General features: G+C 37.8%; 1 protein-coding gene across 1 annotated transcript in view; it reads left to right on the forward strand.

Moving 5' to 3' along the window:
• TRMT10B (tRNA methyltransferase 10B) overlaps nt 1–16,953 on the forward strand; it is a 627,227-nt gene that overhangs the window by 525,064 nt on the left and 85,210 nt on the right. The window contains exon 9 of the mRNA XM_044059498.1: nt 15,257–15,380. Coding sequence (XP_043915433.1) covers nt 15,257–15,380 — 124 coding nt within the window. The remainder of the gene's footprint in view (nt 1–15,256; nt 15,381–16,953) is intronic.

Consider the following 16,953-nt stretch of genomic DNA (forward strand, 5'->3'; position numbering starts at 1 on the left):
TTCTTACTCCTGCCCCAGCACAGGCCTTTAGCCATACCTCCTGTAAAAGACATTGTTGATGATGCCTTTTCGGAATCTAGCTTGGCCCCTGATTCTTTACCTCCTGCTCCCAGAAAACCTGATAGATATTACAGGGTCCCTGACTCTCACAAGTTCCTTTTTAAAAATCCTACTGCGGATCCTGAAACCATTTCCCAGGGGCCCAAGGGCATTAAAGTTACTACTGCCAAAAATCCTACCCCCTCTGATAGAGATTCCAGGGCGCTGGATAGATGGGGTAAGAAGGTATAAACTTCTGCAACTTTGCCCATTAGGGCCTTAAACGGTCAGTTTCATATGTTAAAGTATCAGCAGCATATTATTGGATTGCTTAAACAGAAAATGATGTTGATTCCTGATTGTGCAGAAAATAAGGATTTACAGGATTTACTGCACTCAGCTGAACAAGTTGGAAAGCATACTTTGCAATGTGGTTTTGATTCACTAGAGGCATCCTGCAGGGCTGCTGTGACTGGGTCTGTACTTAGAAGGCATGCTTGGCTTAAGGAGCAATCCTTGCCTGATCATGTTAAAGCAAAATTACTTGATGCTCCCTTAAATCAGGACCGCCTGTTTGGCAACAAGCAGAAGAAGTTCTGAAAAAGATGGAGGAAAAAGCTAAATCTATGCAAACTGTTAAAGATTTTTTACAAGTACAGCCTCCGAGGTTTAGTAGGCATTGGCCTTCCAAGAATTGGTCCTTTCCTGCCTCTTCCAGACCTTCTCAGTCCAAACCCAGATCCAGCAGACCTCCCAGGCTTCAGTCCCAGGGTACGCACATGACTAAATAGTGGGGAGCCTCCACTTCCAAATCTGGAAATAATAAAGATCCCCCCTATGGTAAACTGTCTCAATGACTTCTTTTTAAAAACTTCCAAGCACTTCTTAGCTGATTGCCCTTTTGGGGGAAAGATTGTTCTTCATGCAAAGAACTGGGAACTCATTACCCAGGGCAAACGGGTTTTAAATATAGTGTCCCAGGGATACAGATTTCACTTCCTCACGTTACCAACACCAAGTGGGTGGCCAGATCTACCCCCAAATCAATGGGCAGAGGCCAAAAAGCAAGTACTATCTCTCTTAAGCAAGGGGGCTATTCAATTGGTACCAGAAGAGGAAAAGGGACAAGGTTTCTACTCGAGACTTTTCTTGGTACCCAGAAAAGACAATTCATGGCATCCTATCCTGGACATGTCTACTCTAAACACCTTTTTGGTGATTCCAAGATTCAAGATGCTGACTCTTCACCAGTTGCTCCCTATGATAGGCAAAGACGCCTGGTTGGCAACACTAGATTTAAAGGAAGCATACCTGCACATCCCAATCAGGGAATCTTGCAGAAGATTCCTACGCTTCAAAGCAGGCTATCTACTGCACCCAGGGAATTCACAAAGTGCCTAGCTCGTTATTGCATTTTGCAGGCAAAGAAATATTCAAATATACCCATACCTGAACGATTGTCTAATTCAGGCAGAAAGCCAGGACATACTTTTGAATCATCTGGCTTTTGTGCAAAGGGTGCTAACTTGTCTGGGTTATACCATAAACGAAAAGAAATCACACCTGGTACCCTGTCAACAAATTATATTCCTGGGAGCAAGCTTGAATACAACTTCCCAGATGGCTTTCCTTACGCCAGACAAACAAATTCATTTGACAACCTACTTCAAACAAGTGACCACCAAAACCCTGCTATCTGCAAGGCAAATACTACAAGCCTTGGGGTTCATGGCCTCCTGCTTTCTTCTAATTCCATATGCAAGACGGCATATGAGGAAACTGCAATGGTATCTAAAAAGCCTATGGTGTCAACATTCTCAGGATCTAAAAGCAATGATTCCTATCATACCTTGCCTACACCTAGAGTTCCTTTGGTGAGCAGAGGGCTGCCACCAAAACAAAGGACTACCATTCACACTACCCCCTGCCACCCAAATCCTATCAACAGACACATCAGACTGTGCATGGGGGGCTCACCTGGCAGGGAGGTGCATTCAGGCAAATGGAACCAAATTCAAATGCACCTGCATATCAGTCAAAAAGAAATGTTAGCTGTACAGAATGCTCTGACAGCCTTTAAGGACCACATTCTTCCAGGACAATTAATGGTAAAGATGGGCAACACCACTGTTATGTGGTACATAAACAAGCAGGGGGGGGTAAACCAGGTCAGTAAACCAGTGTTGGACATCATATTTCTTCCTGAGGTCTGCTCCGAGGTTAATTTGAACCAGTCTATTGAGCTGCCCACCTTTTTCAGACACCGTTCAAATAAATTAGAATATATGTTACATAAACTTGATGTTCACAGACAATTGAGGTTTTATTTGGACAGAACAAAGGAGTTTAGGAAATCGGAACAACTCTTTGTTTCTCATGCGGACAATAAAAAGGGGCTGCCTGTAGCTAAAGTTACATTGTCTAAGTGGTTATCTAACTGCATAAAATATATATATTCATCAACCAACCAACCTTTAGAGCATAGTGTGAAAGCACATTCCACCAGGGCTGTGTCTACATCTCTGGCTCATGCAAAGCCCATTTGCCTTTGGACACTATTTGTTCAGCTGCTACTTGGTCCAAACCTCATACGTTTATCATTCATTAGAAAGTGGACAGGGCCTCCAGGGACAGGGCTTCCTTTGGTTCCACTGTTCTCAGGAATGTACTCCCGTGAGCCACCCAGAATTAGGGTGCTTGGGACTCTACCCACATGTAAGAACAAACGACGAGATTGAACAACTTCACATAAAGAAGTTATGTTCTTACCATAATGTTCCATGTGAGTTGTTAATCTCGCCTTTGTTCTTACACTCCCTCCCACCTTCCCCCTCCAGGTTCTTGAAGAATGGGTATGGTCTGGTTGGTCTAACTAGTGTTCTTTACTCCAGCCAGAGTATTTCTTAGCAAATTGTAAATATATGTATACATGTGTATATTTTTGGCATATTGGTATGTTTAGTGGTATTCTTTCTTGCTGGGTTCAGCAAATTAGATCTGAGGTTAGTCAGAGAGCATCATGGGATAGGGACTATGCCTCAAGCTACTCTGAGATCTTGAGCTTGGAAAGCGGCTGACTCGGAGCCGATGGATCGGCTCTGTACCCACGTGTAAGAACAAAGGCGAGATGAACAACTCACATGGAACGTTATGGTAAGAACATAACTTCTTTTTTTAAATGCAGTGAAATTTGCAAAATATAAGCAGTGATTATCACTTAAACAGTGAAAAGCAAGGAAGATATTTCCATTTAAGAATGTGTTTCCTAGATGACCCTGGATTCAATGGAAACACCTCTTGAAGCTCAGGCAAGATGCCAAGGTTTGCTGAGCTTTGTGGAGATGAGTTTACAGCTTTATTCTGTTTTCCAACTCATATAGACCAGGCTGCCACCTACAAGTGGAATATCCCAATCTTCATAATGTAAAAGCACAAAAAAGATTGCTAGAGAGTGTATGCTACCACAAAGCAACTTTAATGAATTAGTTGTAGAAAACAATTTCAATTCAGTCAGACCAATAGCAAGACAGTTTGAGCAAATGCAATAATTTCAGCCTTAAATACGGATAAATGCACAAATAAAACAAGAAATTGGTAATCAATCACTTAAGCTTCTTGTAGTGCAATTTTTAAATACAGATGCTTAGCTTTTGCCTGGATGACACATGATTCCTTCAGCCACACAGATGAGGACACCGAGCAGTGCTGAAACACTTTTAATGCAGGAAACTGTTAGAATTACTGTAGCAGGCCAAAGTTGCAGGGATACAACAGTTATGTACCAACAAGTATACAAAGTAGCAAGGTATACAATAACATTGCCAGTAAAGCTCAAAAGTGCAGTTCTCAGCAGTCAGAAAACTGTACAGTATCAGGGTACTTGAAAATGATTTAAAGTGCAAACATCTGCAGATAAAGCAGTTAACTGAAGTGTAAAACAGTAAAATACATTTTTTGTCTGCCGAGCATGGCATATGATTTACTCAGGACCCTCTCAGAGTGTGGCAAGCATGCTAAGCAGATGGAAGCTCTGTGACAATGACGATTTGTAGTAAGAGGCTAATTCAAGAGCAGTACTAGTTTGCTGCGTGGGCTGTCAATATTATGGCTCTATGTAAAGCAATGTATGGGGAAAGTACTTAATTAGCTTACATAAGTGGCAGTAGCAATCGGAGGGAGAGTATGGAACTTCGGTTGTAAGATTAACATAAGGGTTGAAAGCTAGGAACACTGTCTTTTAAAACCCCTAACAGCAAAAGGAAGGAAGGGGATGAGGGGATTCAAGCTGCTGTAAAAAAAGCCAGACAAATCCAATACTACAGCTTGTTGTTCACAGTATATCAGGTCAGCATGTAAGCCACAATGGCCAGTAAAATGTTTTGGCCCAGTGGTATACAGAGTTAATTAAAGAAAGACCAGGATAGCAATCCAGTCAGCAAAACAGATCTGTACAAACCAGATAAAATCAAATACAAGAGTTTTTACAACACAGGCAAACTTCCACCAAGGCTGATTGTAAGTGCTCTGACCTCTTACTTTTAACAGTATTACCTCAGCTAAATAACAAAAATCAGTTTACTTACAGAAAATGCAAGTTGCTGTAAGAAGCCAGACAAATCAGATACTATACAGCTTGTTGTCCTCACTATATCAGGTCAGCATGGGAGCTGAAATGGCCAAGAAAAAATGTTTTGGCCCAGTGGTATATAGCAATCCAATCAGTAAAAAGTTTAATATTCATTGGTGCTCCACTTCTATAGGCTTGCTGTTTGACATCTTAATAGTTTTGTTCTTTTTCTGAAAAAATAATTAAATCCAGTACTGTTACTGTGCCTGACAAGCTGATAGGCCTGTAGTGGTCGTTACTTTTCTAGAACCCTTTTTTTTTTTTTAATTAAATAACAGCTTCCTTTTCCTTTGCCACTGGACTGTTGCATGCTTTAAAGTTCCTACAGAATATACATTTTAAATCAGGACTGTTTAGTCATTACATAGTTTCATCAGACAGTACAGAATGCAAAAGAACAAGAATGTGGTGTAGATAATTGGTTCAACCAACAGCTGAACAAAAGTAAACCAAAAACAAAAGAGGATGAACCAAACCACAGCAGGCAGCAAATAAAAAAGAATTCCGTTTAATGGTAAGCGCTTTCGGAGTACATCAGGCTGCTTCATCAGAATGTCTGATGAAGCAGCTCGATGTACTGTGAAAGCGCTTACCAGACAGTACAGAATGTTAATGTTTGCATTCACTCAATGTATATTTTTTATAAGTTCCTTTTTCTGAATCGTAGATTTGTCGTGCATATTACTGATACCCCTCATCTGAGTATCATGGCAAACATTTGCTGAAAAGGTTATGTTTGAGTTTGTTAATAACGTTCAATATCTCTTGTTTTCTCATTTATTTTATTACTCAGTCACATTGCCAGTTTCATCTGAAGATGCCCTGATGTGTGTGGGTGAAAGCGCTTAGTACAATTTTGGTTAAATAAATAAATAAATCGGTGGTCTGCAGTTGTTCCTGGTTCGCCTTTTTTGTTTTACATTGCCAGTTTCAGTTTGATTAGGTTACTTTAGTGAAAAATTCACAGAAGTTCCAGGTTGGCTGCTTCATCAGAATGTCTGATGAAGCAGCTCGATGTACTGTGAAAGCGCTTACCAGACAGTACAGAATGTTAATGTTTGCATTCACTCAATGTATATTTTTTATAAGTTCCTTTTTCTGAATCATAGATTTGTCGTGCATATTACTGATACCCCTCATCTGAGTATCATGGCAAACATTTGCTGAAAAGGTTATGTTTGAGTTTGTTAATAACTTTCAATATCTCTTGTTTTCTCATTTATTTTATTACTCAGTCACATTGCCAGTTTCATCTGAAGATGCCCTGATGTGTGTGGGTGAAAGCGCTTAGTACAATTTTGGTTAAATAAATAAATAAATCGGTGGTCTGCAGTTGTTCCTGGTTCGCCTTTTTTGTTTTACATTGCCAGTTTCAGTTTGATTAGGTTACTTTAGTGAAAAATTCACAGAAGTTCCAGGTTGCTGTGAGGGACGAGATATAATTTCTCCTTTTCATGATTTGCAGTTACATCAAAGTTTATTATAATATGATCTGATGGAGAGCGCCCAGCTATTTACTAAAAACGCTAAGTTTGATGATCTGTTTTTGTCTCAGTCAGATGCACTTTTTGATAGGAAATTGCATTTGATCTTTTTTTGTTTGTTTGTTGGAGTGACCTTTACCAATTTAGCTTAATACCCCCTGAATGTAATTTAATCATTCTGTCCTTTTTCCAAGAAGCCAGTCTTTTATGAGTACTTTGTGTTTCTGTCACCTTTACTGTTTATTTCCATACCTGTTTCCTTTTATCTCCTCTCACAAAACAACTATCATTATTTATGGTTATAACTTGTTAAATTTGACACCGAGTTCTTTCTGTTTATAATTATCTTTATTCCAGCATTTATACTTGTTTTTACCTTTTCAAATTCATGCATGTAGATGGTCATTGTTCTGTTCACTGTTACAGCCTCACCTGCGGGATATGGTGCAAGTAGATAGCCTGAAGTTTGGTCTGATTTCCAAAATTACACCTTCCCCAGAGGCTTTAGCCAACTTCCCCACCACCAAATGCAAGAACATCAGTGGTATAAAAGGGGTGTTGGTCAATGCCATCTTCAGATCTTTCTTGCCACAACAGTAGTATGATCATATGAATTATGTGCACTTTCAGTCCATTGGCCAGCCTGTTTCCATAGAACCAATACATTTCTCAAAGGAAAATTTCTTTTGCCCTTTTCATAACTGGTTTTACAGTGTTTTATGAAGTCTGATAGTAACACTAAATTAGAAGTAGTTACTAAGTAAAAAAGAAACTGTGTTGATTATTCTAGAAGCAAGTCTCACATGAAGAGTTTATTCCTGGTCCCTTTTGCCATAGCCAGGAGCATTATGTGGTCACATGTCCATATTGTGTCAAATTTACCCTGATGACATTGAGAAGGAGAGCAAAATTTCTTTGGCAGTTTGCAAAGCAAAGGAGAGGGCTCATCTAGTATAATTCCACCAAGATGGCATTGATCAAGGTCTTTGAGAACTTTCCTCTGAAGTGCAAACATTCTGAAAAGAGACATGAAAAGAAGCAACAGGAAAATGAGGACCTCTGAAGTGCAAACATTCTGAAAAGAGACATGAAAAGAAGCAACAGGAAAATGAGGACAATGGTTTTCCTCAGATCTGGCAACACCAGGCTTGGAGAACTGCTTTAACAGTCCCCGACTTCAGAATCAGTTATAGTCAAGGCCTCCAGGCTAACTACCTTGTAGCCACTATGCTTTTGGCTGATAGTATATCCTCCTGGGCAGAAGATATAGAAACATCAGCCAGCTTTGAGGCCTGTCTGTGAGCCCAGGCTCCCAGCACTCAGTTTATTAAGTTATTTTTATTTATCCTTTGTTGACCAGATAACTCCCAATTGGCCAGTGGCCTGTTTTCAAGAGACACCCAAGGTGGTATTTTTACTAATCCCAGGGAATTTGGCTGGTCCACCATGGAAATTCCCCTACTCTTTTCATGACATTAATGGCAATTAGAGACAAAGGAAATGGTCAGATGGCAGAGGCAAAAGGCGTTTTGAGACAGCAGTAAAAAGCAAGGGATAAATGATTAATGCAGTCAGATTATGTAAAGGATGTAAAAAATGTAGAAAACCAGACAGGAGGCCTGGAAGATGAAGTTTTATTGAACCATTTAGAAGAGAAGAAATCCAATGATGATGTTGTAGTTTCATGGTCAGAGCCAAATAGGCAGGTGTGCACTCCTAGGAAATGACTGAGAGGTATTTTCTCCTGCATGGGACTGACCCTATGTCATTTCCTAGGACAGGTGTTTAATCCAGGAAATGACAGAGGGGCAGTCTTATGCAGGATAAAATGAAAAGAGCAGCTTTTGATGTTTGTGATACAGAAGAGAGGAATGACATGAATATCACAATTACTTACTATGAAATGACAATCCCATGCAAATGTAATATCTAGAGCAACAAAGGACTGACTCCAACTTTTTAAGAAAAGAAAATGCCCAGTGGTAAGGACCAAATCAAAAACTGGTAAAGTTATAGACACCTGCTTTTATGGGACAATTTATAGAATTGGGTATAAAGGTGCCAGATATAAGGTCGTTTATACATCTCAGTAGTAAGCTTTTTGTGAACAGACTTTTGAGTCTTTCAGATTAGCAAAAGATTCTTGCAAACATATGAAAATTGTTATACTTCTATCATCAGTATATTATTTCTAGTCAAAACATGCAACTAAGAAAGAGAATTCATGTGCAATTTAGAATATATATTCTTGAAGAAGGGGCAGATGTTCATTACTGAAAACAGTAACTATGGACATCGATATCATTAGAAAAAGAAGAGATGATGGAAATGTTTGGACTGGGCTATGGGAGACTGATGTAGAGTTTAAAAAATTGAGTTTAAAAATTAAAAATTTGCCAAGTGTTGTTTATGATAATTGTATAAGATGAATTTTTAAGTATTATAGGTAGCCAGAGAATGTTATTTTTGTGGAAATACATTGCATTTGATTAGTGAAGGTAGTAAACATGTTAGCAATGCAGGAAAATAAAGCATTTTATTAAACTGTGTAAGACGGAGTGTAGAAAAATGTCACCAGCTGGGCCATTTTTGGTTTGATTGTAATTGTATTGAAAAATGGTAATATACAGAAAGGGTAAGTAGTACTGAAATGCAAATACATGAATGGGGGGGGGGGATATTGAGGAGGTGGGTGAAAGAGGATAATGACACTGACACTGTAGAATGACTGCAAGATGAAGATGTGCATACTCAGTTTAGTGAGGAAAAAGTAAACGGGACACCTCAACAAGAAGAGGAAGAGGAAGAAGGGATGGGGGAGTAGGAATTATTTAGTTTCAAAATAAGTATGCTGTGCTAGAAGTGAAGGAACGGATATTGAGGTGCTAGAGGAAGAAGATACAGGGGTTATAGGATAAGTCAGGAAAAATATATTTGTGGAAAGATACAAGTGAGAAAGAGAAAAATAAAAACAATATCACCTGTTACAAAGACAAAAGAAAACAATTCATCCTATATTATTACTATCTCCTTAAACCCTCCCCTTTCCTTCCCCTTATCAGTAGTCCCCTCCTTTCCCTACCACTACCAAGCTATACCCTGCAGTCTTCTGCCCCTATAAATCCTTTTTTGTGTCTGCTCCCTCACTATCCTACACCTTTCCATCTCCTCTCCCTCAGCTTTCCACTTGCCACCATATCCACTTCTCTCTGTTAAAATATTTTTCCTCATTTGGCAGTTGTCAAAAAATGTTAAGGTTGTGAGCTGTTAATGAGGTATTTCCTGTGGGACACAGTTTAATTCTTTTGGTCATCATGTGTCTATTGTGTGGCCTTGAGCAAATCACATAACCAGACACTGCTTTGTGAAAATTAGGAATCTGAGCTGTTTCATTAATTGTCTCCTGGACTACATGTCTAGTAACTACTTATGACTCTAACCTTATTGTACACTAACCTAGTAGCTGTTTTTCCTTCTGACCTTTTTCTTTTATTTTTACAACATACTTTCTTGCAACCCTCTTTACTGAGCTACAACTGTGCAATCAAGTTTATATAAATAATACACAAATTAAGCTATTTCTGATACCTCCTCTGGATTTCATAATCCACAACTGTTGTGCATACTTACTCAGGATGTTGAACATGTCATTATATATACTATAAAAATAACAAAGTATCTGCCACTAATTTTGATTTTTTTTTCTGTATAGCTATTGCTGTATTTTCTAATCATGCTGAAATTGACTATAGTCTTATAATTACTTTTATTTTCTTAATTGCTGTCGGCTTATCATTCAGAGCTTTTCTTTCAGAGCCTTTGCTAAAATAAGCTTTTAGCCCAGGCATGCTTTCCCATTACAAATTAAGTTGCTTTCATTTAACAGAAGCAATATCAAAAATGCAACGTGAAGGTTACATGTGATGTGAACTTAATTTGTTTATGGGATACAAGGATCACATATGAAGAAGAAAGACAAGAAGTTCAAATATTATAGGGAAATAAGGTGGTATGGAATATTGTTTCAGAGGTATGTTCAATGCTGTTTGTTTTTCAGGAACCCTACCACAATATTGCTGGAGCATGTAATAGTGATAGCAGGAAGGGTTAAGTATTAGATTTAAGAATAATGGATATGTTATATAGCATGATTGTTGTATACACCTCTCCTAGTATGAAAGAAAGAAAAAAATGCTTGAAAATATAAAACCTTATGTTATGGTAAACATGAATATAATAATGTCAGGTGACTTTAATTGTACACTAAGGAAATTAAAAAATAAAAACATGAAGGATGTTAAGAAATGTAAGGAAGTGGTACAGTGGGAAGAGTTAATGGCAAGGGCTGGGCAAAATTATTACTGTAAAGCAGAACTGAGGACTGAAACAGATTATGTGGTAATGTCAAATCATTTAATAGAAGCTCAAAGTAGAAGTTTGACAGCAGGATTTTCCAATTATTTGGGGATAATGACCACTTATCTGTGAGAATGAGAGGGTGATAAAAATGGCAGAAGGATTGCAAAAAATGAATAATGATCATATTGACAAATAAATAGAAAGGGAAAGGTTGGTATATGAGAAAAAAACAGAAATAGCATAAAAATGTGCTCTGTAAGTAAAGATACTCAGCAGAGGGAAGGAAAGAACAAGTTTCTTCCTTTTTAGAAAAAAAATGTTAATGAAGAAAAGTTTTTAAGAGATGTAAAAATAACGAAAGAAAGAAATGTAATTCATAAGCAGAAGAGGGTATAATGTAAATTGTAGTAAAGTGTATTTGAAGCAAGACACTGATGAGAAACTTGCATGAATGGTAAATAAAGGTATGATGAGAGATGAGTGCATTATTAATAAAGGGTATTTCTTTAAATAGTTGGATAATGTATCATCAGTAATTAGTGTGAAGTTGTTACCAAGTATAGATTGTATAGGTTATAACTAAGACTATGAAGAAGGAAGAAAAAGTGCTGTTAAAGGTATTCAGCAAAAGGAAAAACCAAGGAATAAAGGACAAAAAGATTATAGATGGGGGGGGATAGAGATGAATTAAAAACTGGTGATTTATTACTTTAAAAATGCTGATTACAATTAGATAATGAAAGTGTATCATTAAAAATCTGAAATAATTTGGGAAAAATTATTGCTAAAAGGAATTTGTGGGGTCAAAGAGAAGCAGAATAAGGACATGTCAGTATTAATCAAAGTGATGATGGATAACCTGCTTGAAAAAGAAGAGTCAAGAATTGTAACTTGTATTGAGAGCATTTGGCAATGTAAATCATATGCAGTTTTGACATTTATTAAGAGAATATGGAATAAATGAGATGGTAATAACATTTTTAAAATCAACTTGTAATGTGGATGTAGTAAAGAATCTAGTAAATAATTGGTTAAGTAGGGAAAGAAAAGTGAAAAGGTATTGAGGCAGGGCTGCACGATGGATGTGGTTTTGTTTATGTTAAGTGCGATTGCTAGTAATTTTTATGGAAAAACTGGGAGTATAGATATGTTATGAAAGAAAAGATTAAAATTGCATTAATTGCTTATGCTGATCTGTCACATACTACCCCTAACAGTCTGTGCTGCATGAACCGCAGTGTGTGGCAGAAGAATGACAATGAAGCTGAAGAATAAATTTACAAAACAGTGGTGCACTGCATACTTCTGTATGGTCCCAAAACTTGGGAGGTGAAGGCAGAACAGTTAAAGCTAGAGGTGATGGAGAGTTCCAGTTGCAGAGAAGGTCAAAATGAACAGATTACTGTGGCTCAGACAGATGTTCGTTAAAGAAGAAGATGGTATAGTAAATAAGATTTGGGAGAGACAGGAAGAAAGCAAGAGGAAATGAGGACATTACAGCAAAGAGATGGATAGATTGCATGAGACAATACCTGCAGCATTAATGCATGACTGTTGAAGAAGGTAGGAGAGTAACACTGAATCAAGAGTGATGGCAACAATTGACACAAAAGTCCAACCTCATGTAGAAAATGGAACAACTGGGGCTGATAATGATGGCATAGTTTTAGTAAAAAAGATTAAATTGTGATTGAAAGAGGTAATAAAGAAACTGGAGCATTATTAAGAAATGTGGGATAAAAATTAAAGAAAGAAAAAAAATTAAATGTTTAAATGACATTATTAGAGTATGGGCTACATACTATATTCACACCAGAAGACTAAAGTAGTAAGAGTAATATTAGGTAAAGAAAGATAATTCTGGAGAAATGGGCATGTGTTATTAGTGAGATAAGTAGTATAATAGCATTAAAGAAGTCCTTTAGGTTCTTGATTAAGAAGAGGATATATTTAGTAAATGCAGTAGCTTTGGGAAAATTAGGTTACTTTGGAGTGGTTTTATGTTTCAAGTTAAAAAAAAAATCTGAATTATTGCATTTTTTTTTTTCATTTTCTTTTTTGGAGGGTAGGGGCAGTTCTCATTCAGATCCTTTAAAAAGATGGATAAATTACAGTGCAAATAAAAAGGAGTTTACAGTATGATTAATTTTGATTAATTTAATATTATGGCTTTTGTTTAAGGCATTAATGCGGATGAGATATGAAAAAGATGGAATTGTGCCAAGTTATAGGTAATAAATGTAGGAAATTTGGGGAATAAATGAAACCAGTAAAAATGAAATAATGTGGGTATGAGGAGATGCAGGAGTATCAGAAAATAATAATAATATAGAAAGTGAAAATTGATTGTGTGTGTGTGTGTGTGTGTGTGTGTGTGTGTGTGTGTGTGTGTGTGTGTGTGTGTGTGTGTGTGAGTGTGTGAAGAGGTCGTCGTGATATGAACAGCAGATAATGGTATAATATTATTCTGCTAATATTTGGGAAAACCTGAGTAAGGAAATAAAACACAGGAAATGTTATTAAGAAATGAGGAATATCATCAAGATTTTGTGTTAAGGCTAGTATTGAATAAAGTGCTAGTAAAAGGTTTAATACATTATAAAGTAAAGAATGAAAGGTTATGTGACAAATGTGGAGTGGAATAAACTGCAAGACATGCATTACTGGAATATAGGAAAAGGTTAAAAAAGGGAAGTCTGACAGAAGTAAAGAATGTAGATATGAATATGTTGTATGTTATTATGAGAAATAAATATAAGTGATTAAAAAGGACTGAGAATTTAAACAGGAAAGTGTTTGGAGTGGTGGCTTAGATTTGGAATGCAATGACAGAAGAATTATTTAATGTAAAATGGAAGTAAATACATATTAAAGAAATAAGATTATAGTTATGGAAAAGGGGCATGAAGATATGATATAAACATTTTATGAAATTATGTTTGTAGATGTGTATAAATGCATATATAAATATTGTAAACTATTTTAACATGTAAATATCTGTAAAGATGAAAAGAAAACAGTAAGACTGGAAAAAAGGTTATGTATATACTGTAAATATGTCTGGAAAGAAATAAAGAACCTCTACTCTTTTTGAAAATGGTTCATTATTAAGAAATGGGAGGATAAAACTAAGGAAAACGGATTGTTTACTTCCACCTGCACTACACCAACTCAGGCAGATGGGTCTCCATTTACCTTCTTATCTTAAGGACATCACACTCGGGAATGCACCTCCCCTTCCATGCTGATCTACAGTGTCAGTAATAGAAAAATTAATCCTAGCACCTGGAGAAAAATAGAAGCCATAGCCTGTTGATTTTCTAGCATCAAAGGGAAGGCTGAGGGTGGCTTTACTTTAGTGATAGGGTCCTGGAGACCACATGGAGGTCTTGGTACCTGCCTACAAAACAAAGCTCTCAGAGCAGGTTCCACAGAGAAGTTTAGGCACAAAGCACCAAAGGTAAAACAGTGCCTACTAACTTGCCATGAATTAAGTCTAGCAGAATCTCAGGTCCTTCCATCTCCCAAGCTTCTTCACAACAGCTTTTCCAACTGACTCAGAACTTCATGAGTTTTCTAAAGTCCAAGCAGCCATCAGTGGAAATCCTGAGGTGCCAGGTGCCCTCTCTAAATGAGAGTGGAACCTGCACTCTTGGAAGATTCTGATAAACACAGAATAGAAGTGGCCTAGCTTAGCCATTCCCTTGCTACTCTTTTCTGTGATTCTTTCATTCAGGGTACCCCATCCTCTGCTTCACCTCCAGAGGATCTCTCCTCAGGGACACCATTCACAAGATGAAGGAAATGTTTCAGTGGGAGGCTAAGAGAATGCTTAAAGGTACAATTCAGATACAGAGCCTTTGTGGACCTGCCTGAACATAGAGCATTAACAGTTCCCCAGTTATTGACATCTTGGAGAATGCATTTACTAATGCATTTTTGTGGCAGTGTTAGTGGCACAACAGGTGGTACCTCACCTTTGGTAATGGAAGACCAGACATCTGTGCGTTCTTTTCCTCCTATAGGTGATTGGATTCATGACACTTCAGTGCAGCTGTAAATGGGTGCTGCACTCGTGATTGTGTCATCCTTCAGAAGAGACACTAAACCAGGGTCCCATCTGCTTGAGTTGGTGATAGCTCAGTTGAATGTAAAAGATCCCAACTGCACCAATAAAAAGAGTAGGGGAAAGTTCTCCAGTGCCCTGGACAAATTTCCATTAGTAGTAGAAATACCACCTTAGCCCCCCCCCCCCATTAGAGATAGAGACCCTTATAGTGTAGTATTCCCGTTTCTTTTATTCTTGTTCTTATGTTGTTTCATTCAGGCTTTTTATGCAGCTGTAATGTTAGCGTATCCTACTAGTTTAATTATGACAAAGTGTTTTGAGTAGTAGTAATGGCTGAAGCATTTTTACATCAATGAAGGTCACAGTCTTGTTTAGATATGGTGTCTCTCACAGATGATCTGCTGTCTTCCTTGTTTTGTTCAGGAAAGCCAGTGAAGAGAGAAAAGACAACAGTGAGTACCAGAAGGGCTGTAGCTTCTATTTTTCAACTTACCTTTATCATCTGATTTTGCTAGCTATATTCTTTTCTGCAGAAGTAACAGATTAAAGAACAATTATGGTAGTAAACTCTGTTTATTTTATGCATGTCTTTTATTTATGCATTTAAATAAAGTATACCATTTAGCTGGTATAACTGATTGCTGAATTTTTACCCTAACTTACTTGCTTTCTTTGCAGAAACTGACATACACCCAAGCACAAGAAAATAGTGTACAGACTGCACGGCTACCAATTCGAGAATATATGGTCAAAAAAGTGAATTTAAAAAACTATCATTCAGAAATATTAGCAGTTAACCAAGGTAAGAATTCTGTTTTTTAATTTTAATTGTTGCATCCTAATAGGTCTTCAATATTTTATGAATGCAAAAGTTTCACTTCAGTTTTGCAGCAACTTTCTGATATCGATGGAAGTTTTAGTGGTAGGTAGCTATGTACAGTGTGTATTAATGCACATGAATATTTTGTACAGAGTGATATTTGCATAGCCGGCCTTAGGCATAGACCAACTAGATGACCGCCAAGGGTGCCACTCTTGTTTCACAGGTAGGAATGCTTTTTAGGAATTTATATAACTGAAAAATATCCGTACCAGAGCAGCAAGAGTAGTTCCCGAGAAAGCATCTTGTAGATCTGGCCATTTGATTTGTTGACCTCCAGCTCATCCCACCCACAGTCTCTCTGGACAGTGAATTAGGTAGATCATGGGTGGCACAGAGCAAGAAGTCAGCAAATTCAAAACTGAGAGAGCCCAGCACAAAGAGGAAGCACTGTGATAGAATGAGGTAAGTGTTCTTTTTTAAATATTCTTACTGGCAGACAACCAGATCTTTTGGGTGGCATGGGGTTGGCTAGTGCTCAGCTGTCCCTGATTTTGCAGAATGTGCCTGATTTTGTCTAATATGCTTACCCCGTTCCTCATAATTTTTTTAAATTTCCCAGTATGCCACTGAGAATGACAGTCAGTCAAAAATGCCAGACATCAGAGTTATGTGTTTCCTTTTCCCCAGAAAATTGGTTCTGACTTTGGAAAATCACTGTGATTTATGCAAAACATTTTGAAATACTTTAATGTGTGTCTGCTGTTTCCACGGAACAAAGCTGAAATTCAGTACACAGATGTGTTTTTTTAGCTTATAACGTCTCTGTAAGGTCGGGAGAGATATTTGTAGAAAGTGAATGACCATCTTGTTTTTTTTTTTTTTTTTTTAGTTTTAACTGTCACTGTCTGGCTTTGCAAGACTAGTGTGCATTTGCCTTTTAAAGCCTAGCCATGCATCCCAAATCTCTGACAAATTCTGATCCTCTTGATAAGTGTAAGCATGGTCCTGAGAGTGGAACCATTTGCAGGTTGTCTGTGTCCATTAGAGACTTAGGTGCCAAACCAGGGATGAATTTCCAGTTTCCCATCCAGTTGTCCAAGTTGCACTTGAATTGGGTTAGGGAGGAACTCTACTTCACATGGATGGGGAACCTGTTCCATAGACAGGGTAGTCTCTGGGATACATACCTATCTCTTCAGCAGGTCCTGTTTATATCACAGGCAAGGTTTAGGCCTTTAGAACGGGTAATTCTGGTACTGTTTGTTTTTTGTATATGCAGGAGATCCGTCAGAGTTGAGTCTGGCAATGCAATGTATGTTAGGCATAGATCTCCCCTCAAAAGCATGTACGAGAAAGAATACAGGAATAGGGCCTTGAGGCGGTCTGCATAGGACATATTACTTACGCCCTGTATTCTTTCAGTGAGGAACCTCTGTGGACGTTCTAATTGTTGGATATGCCTGGTTAGGTACATACCAAAGGGGGAATCGTACTCAATGGTAGGTCTGATCATGCCGAATACAGTGGAACAATGACTTTGTTGGACTTGGAT

The sequence above is a fragment of the Protopterus annectens genome, chromosome 17.part0 (genome assembly GCF_019279795.1).
Source record: "Protopterus annectens isolate FY-2018-M chromosome 17.part0, PAN1.0, whole genome shotgun sequence".
NCBI lineage: Eukaryota > Metazoa > Chordata > Ceratodontiformes > Protopteridae > Protopterus > Protopterus annectens.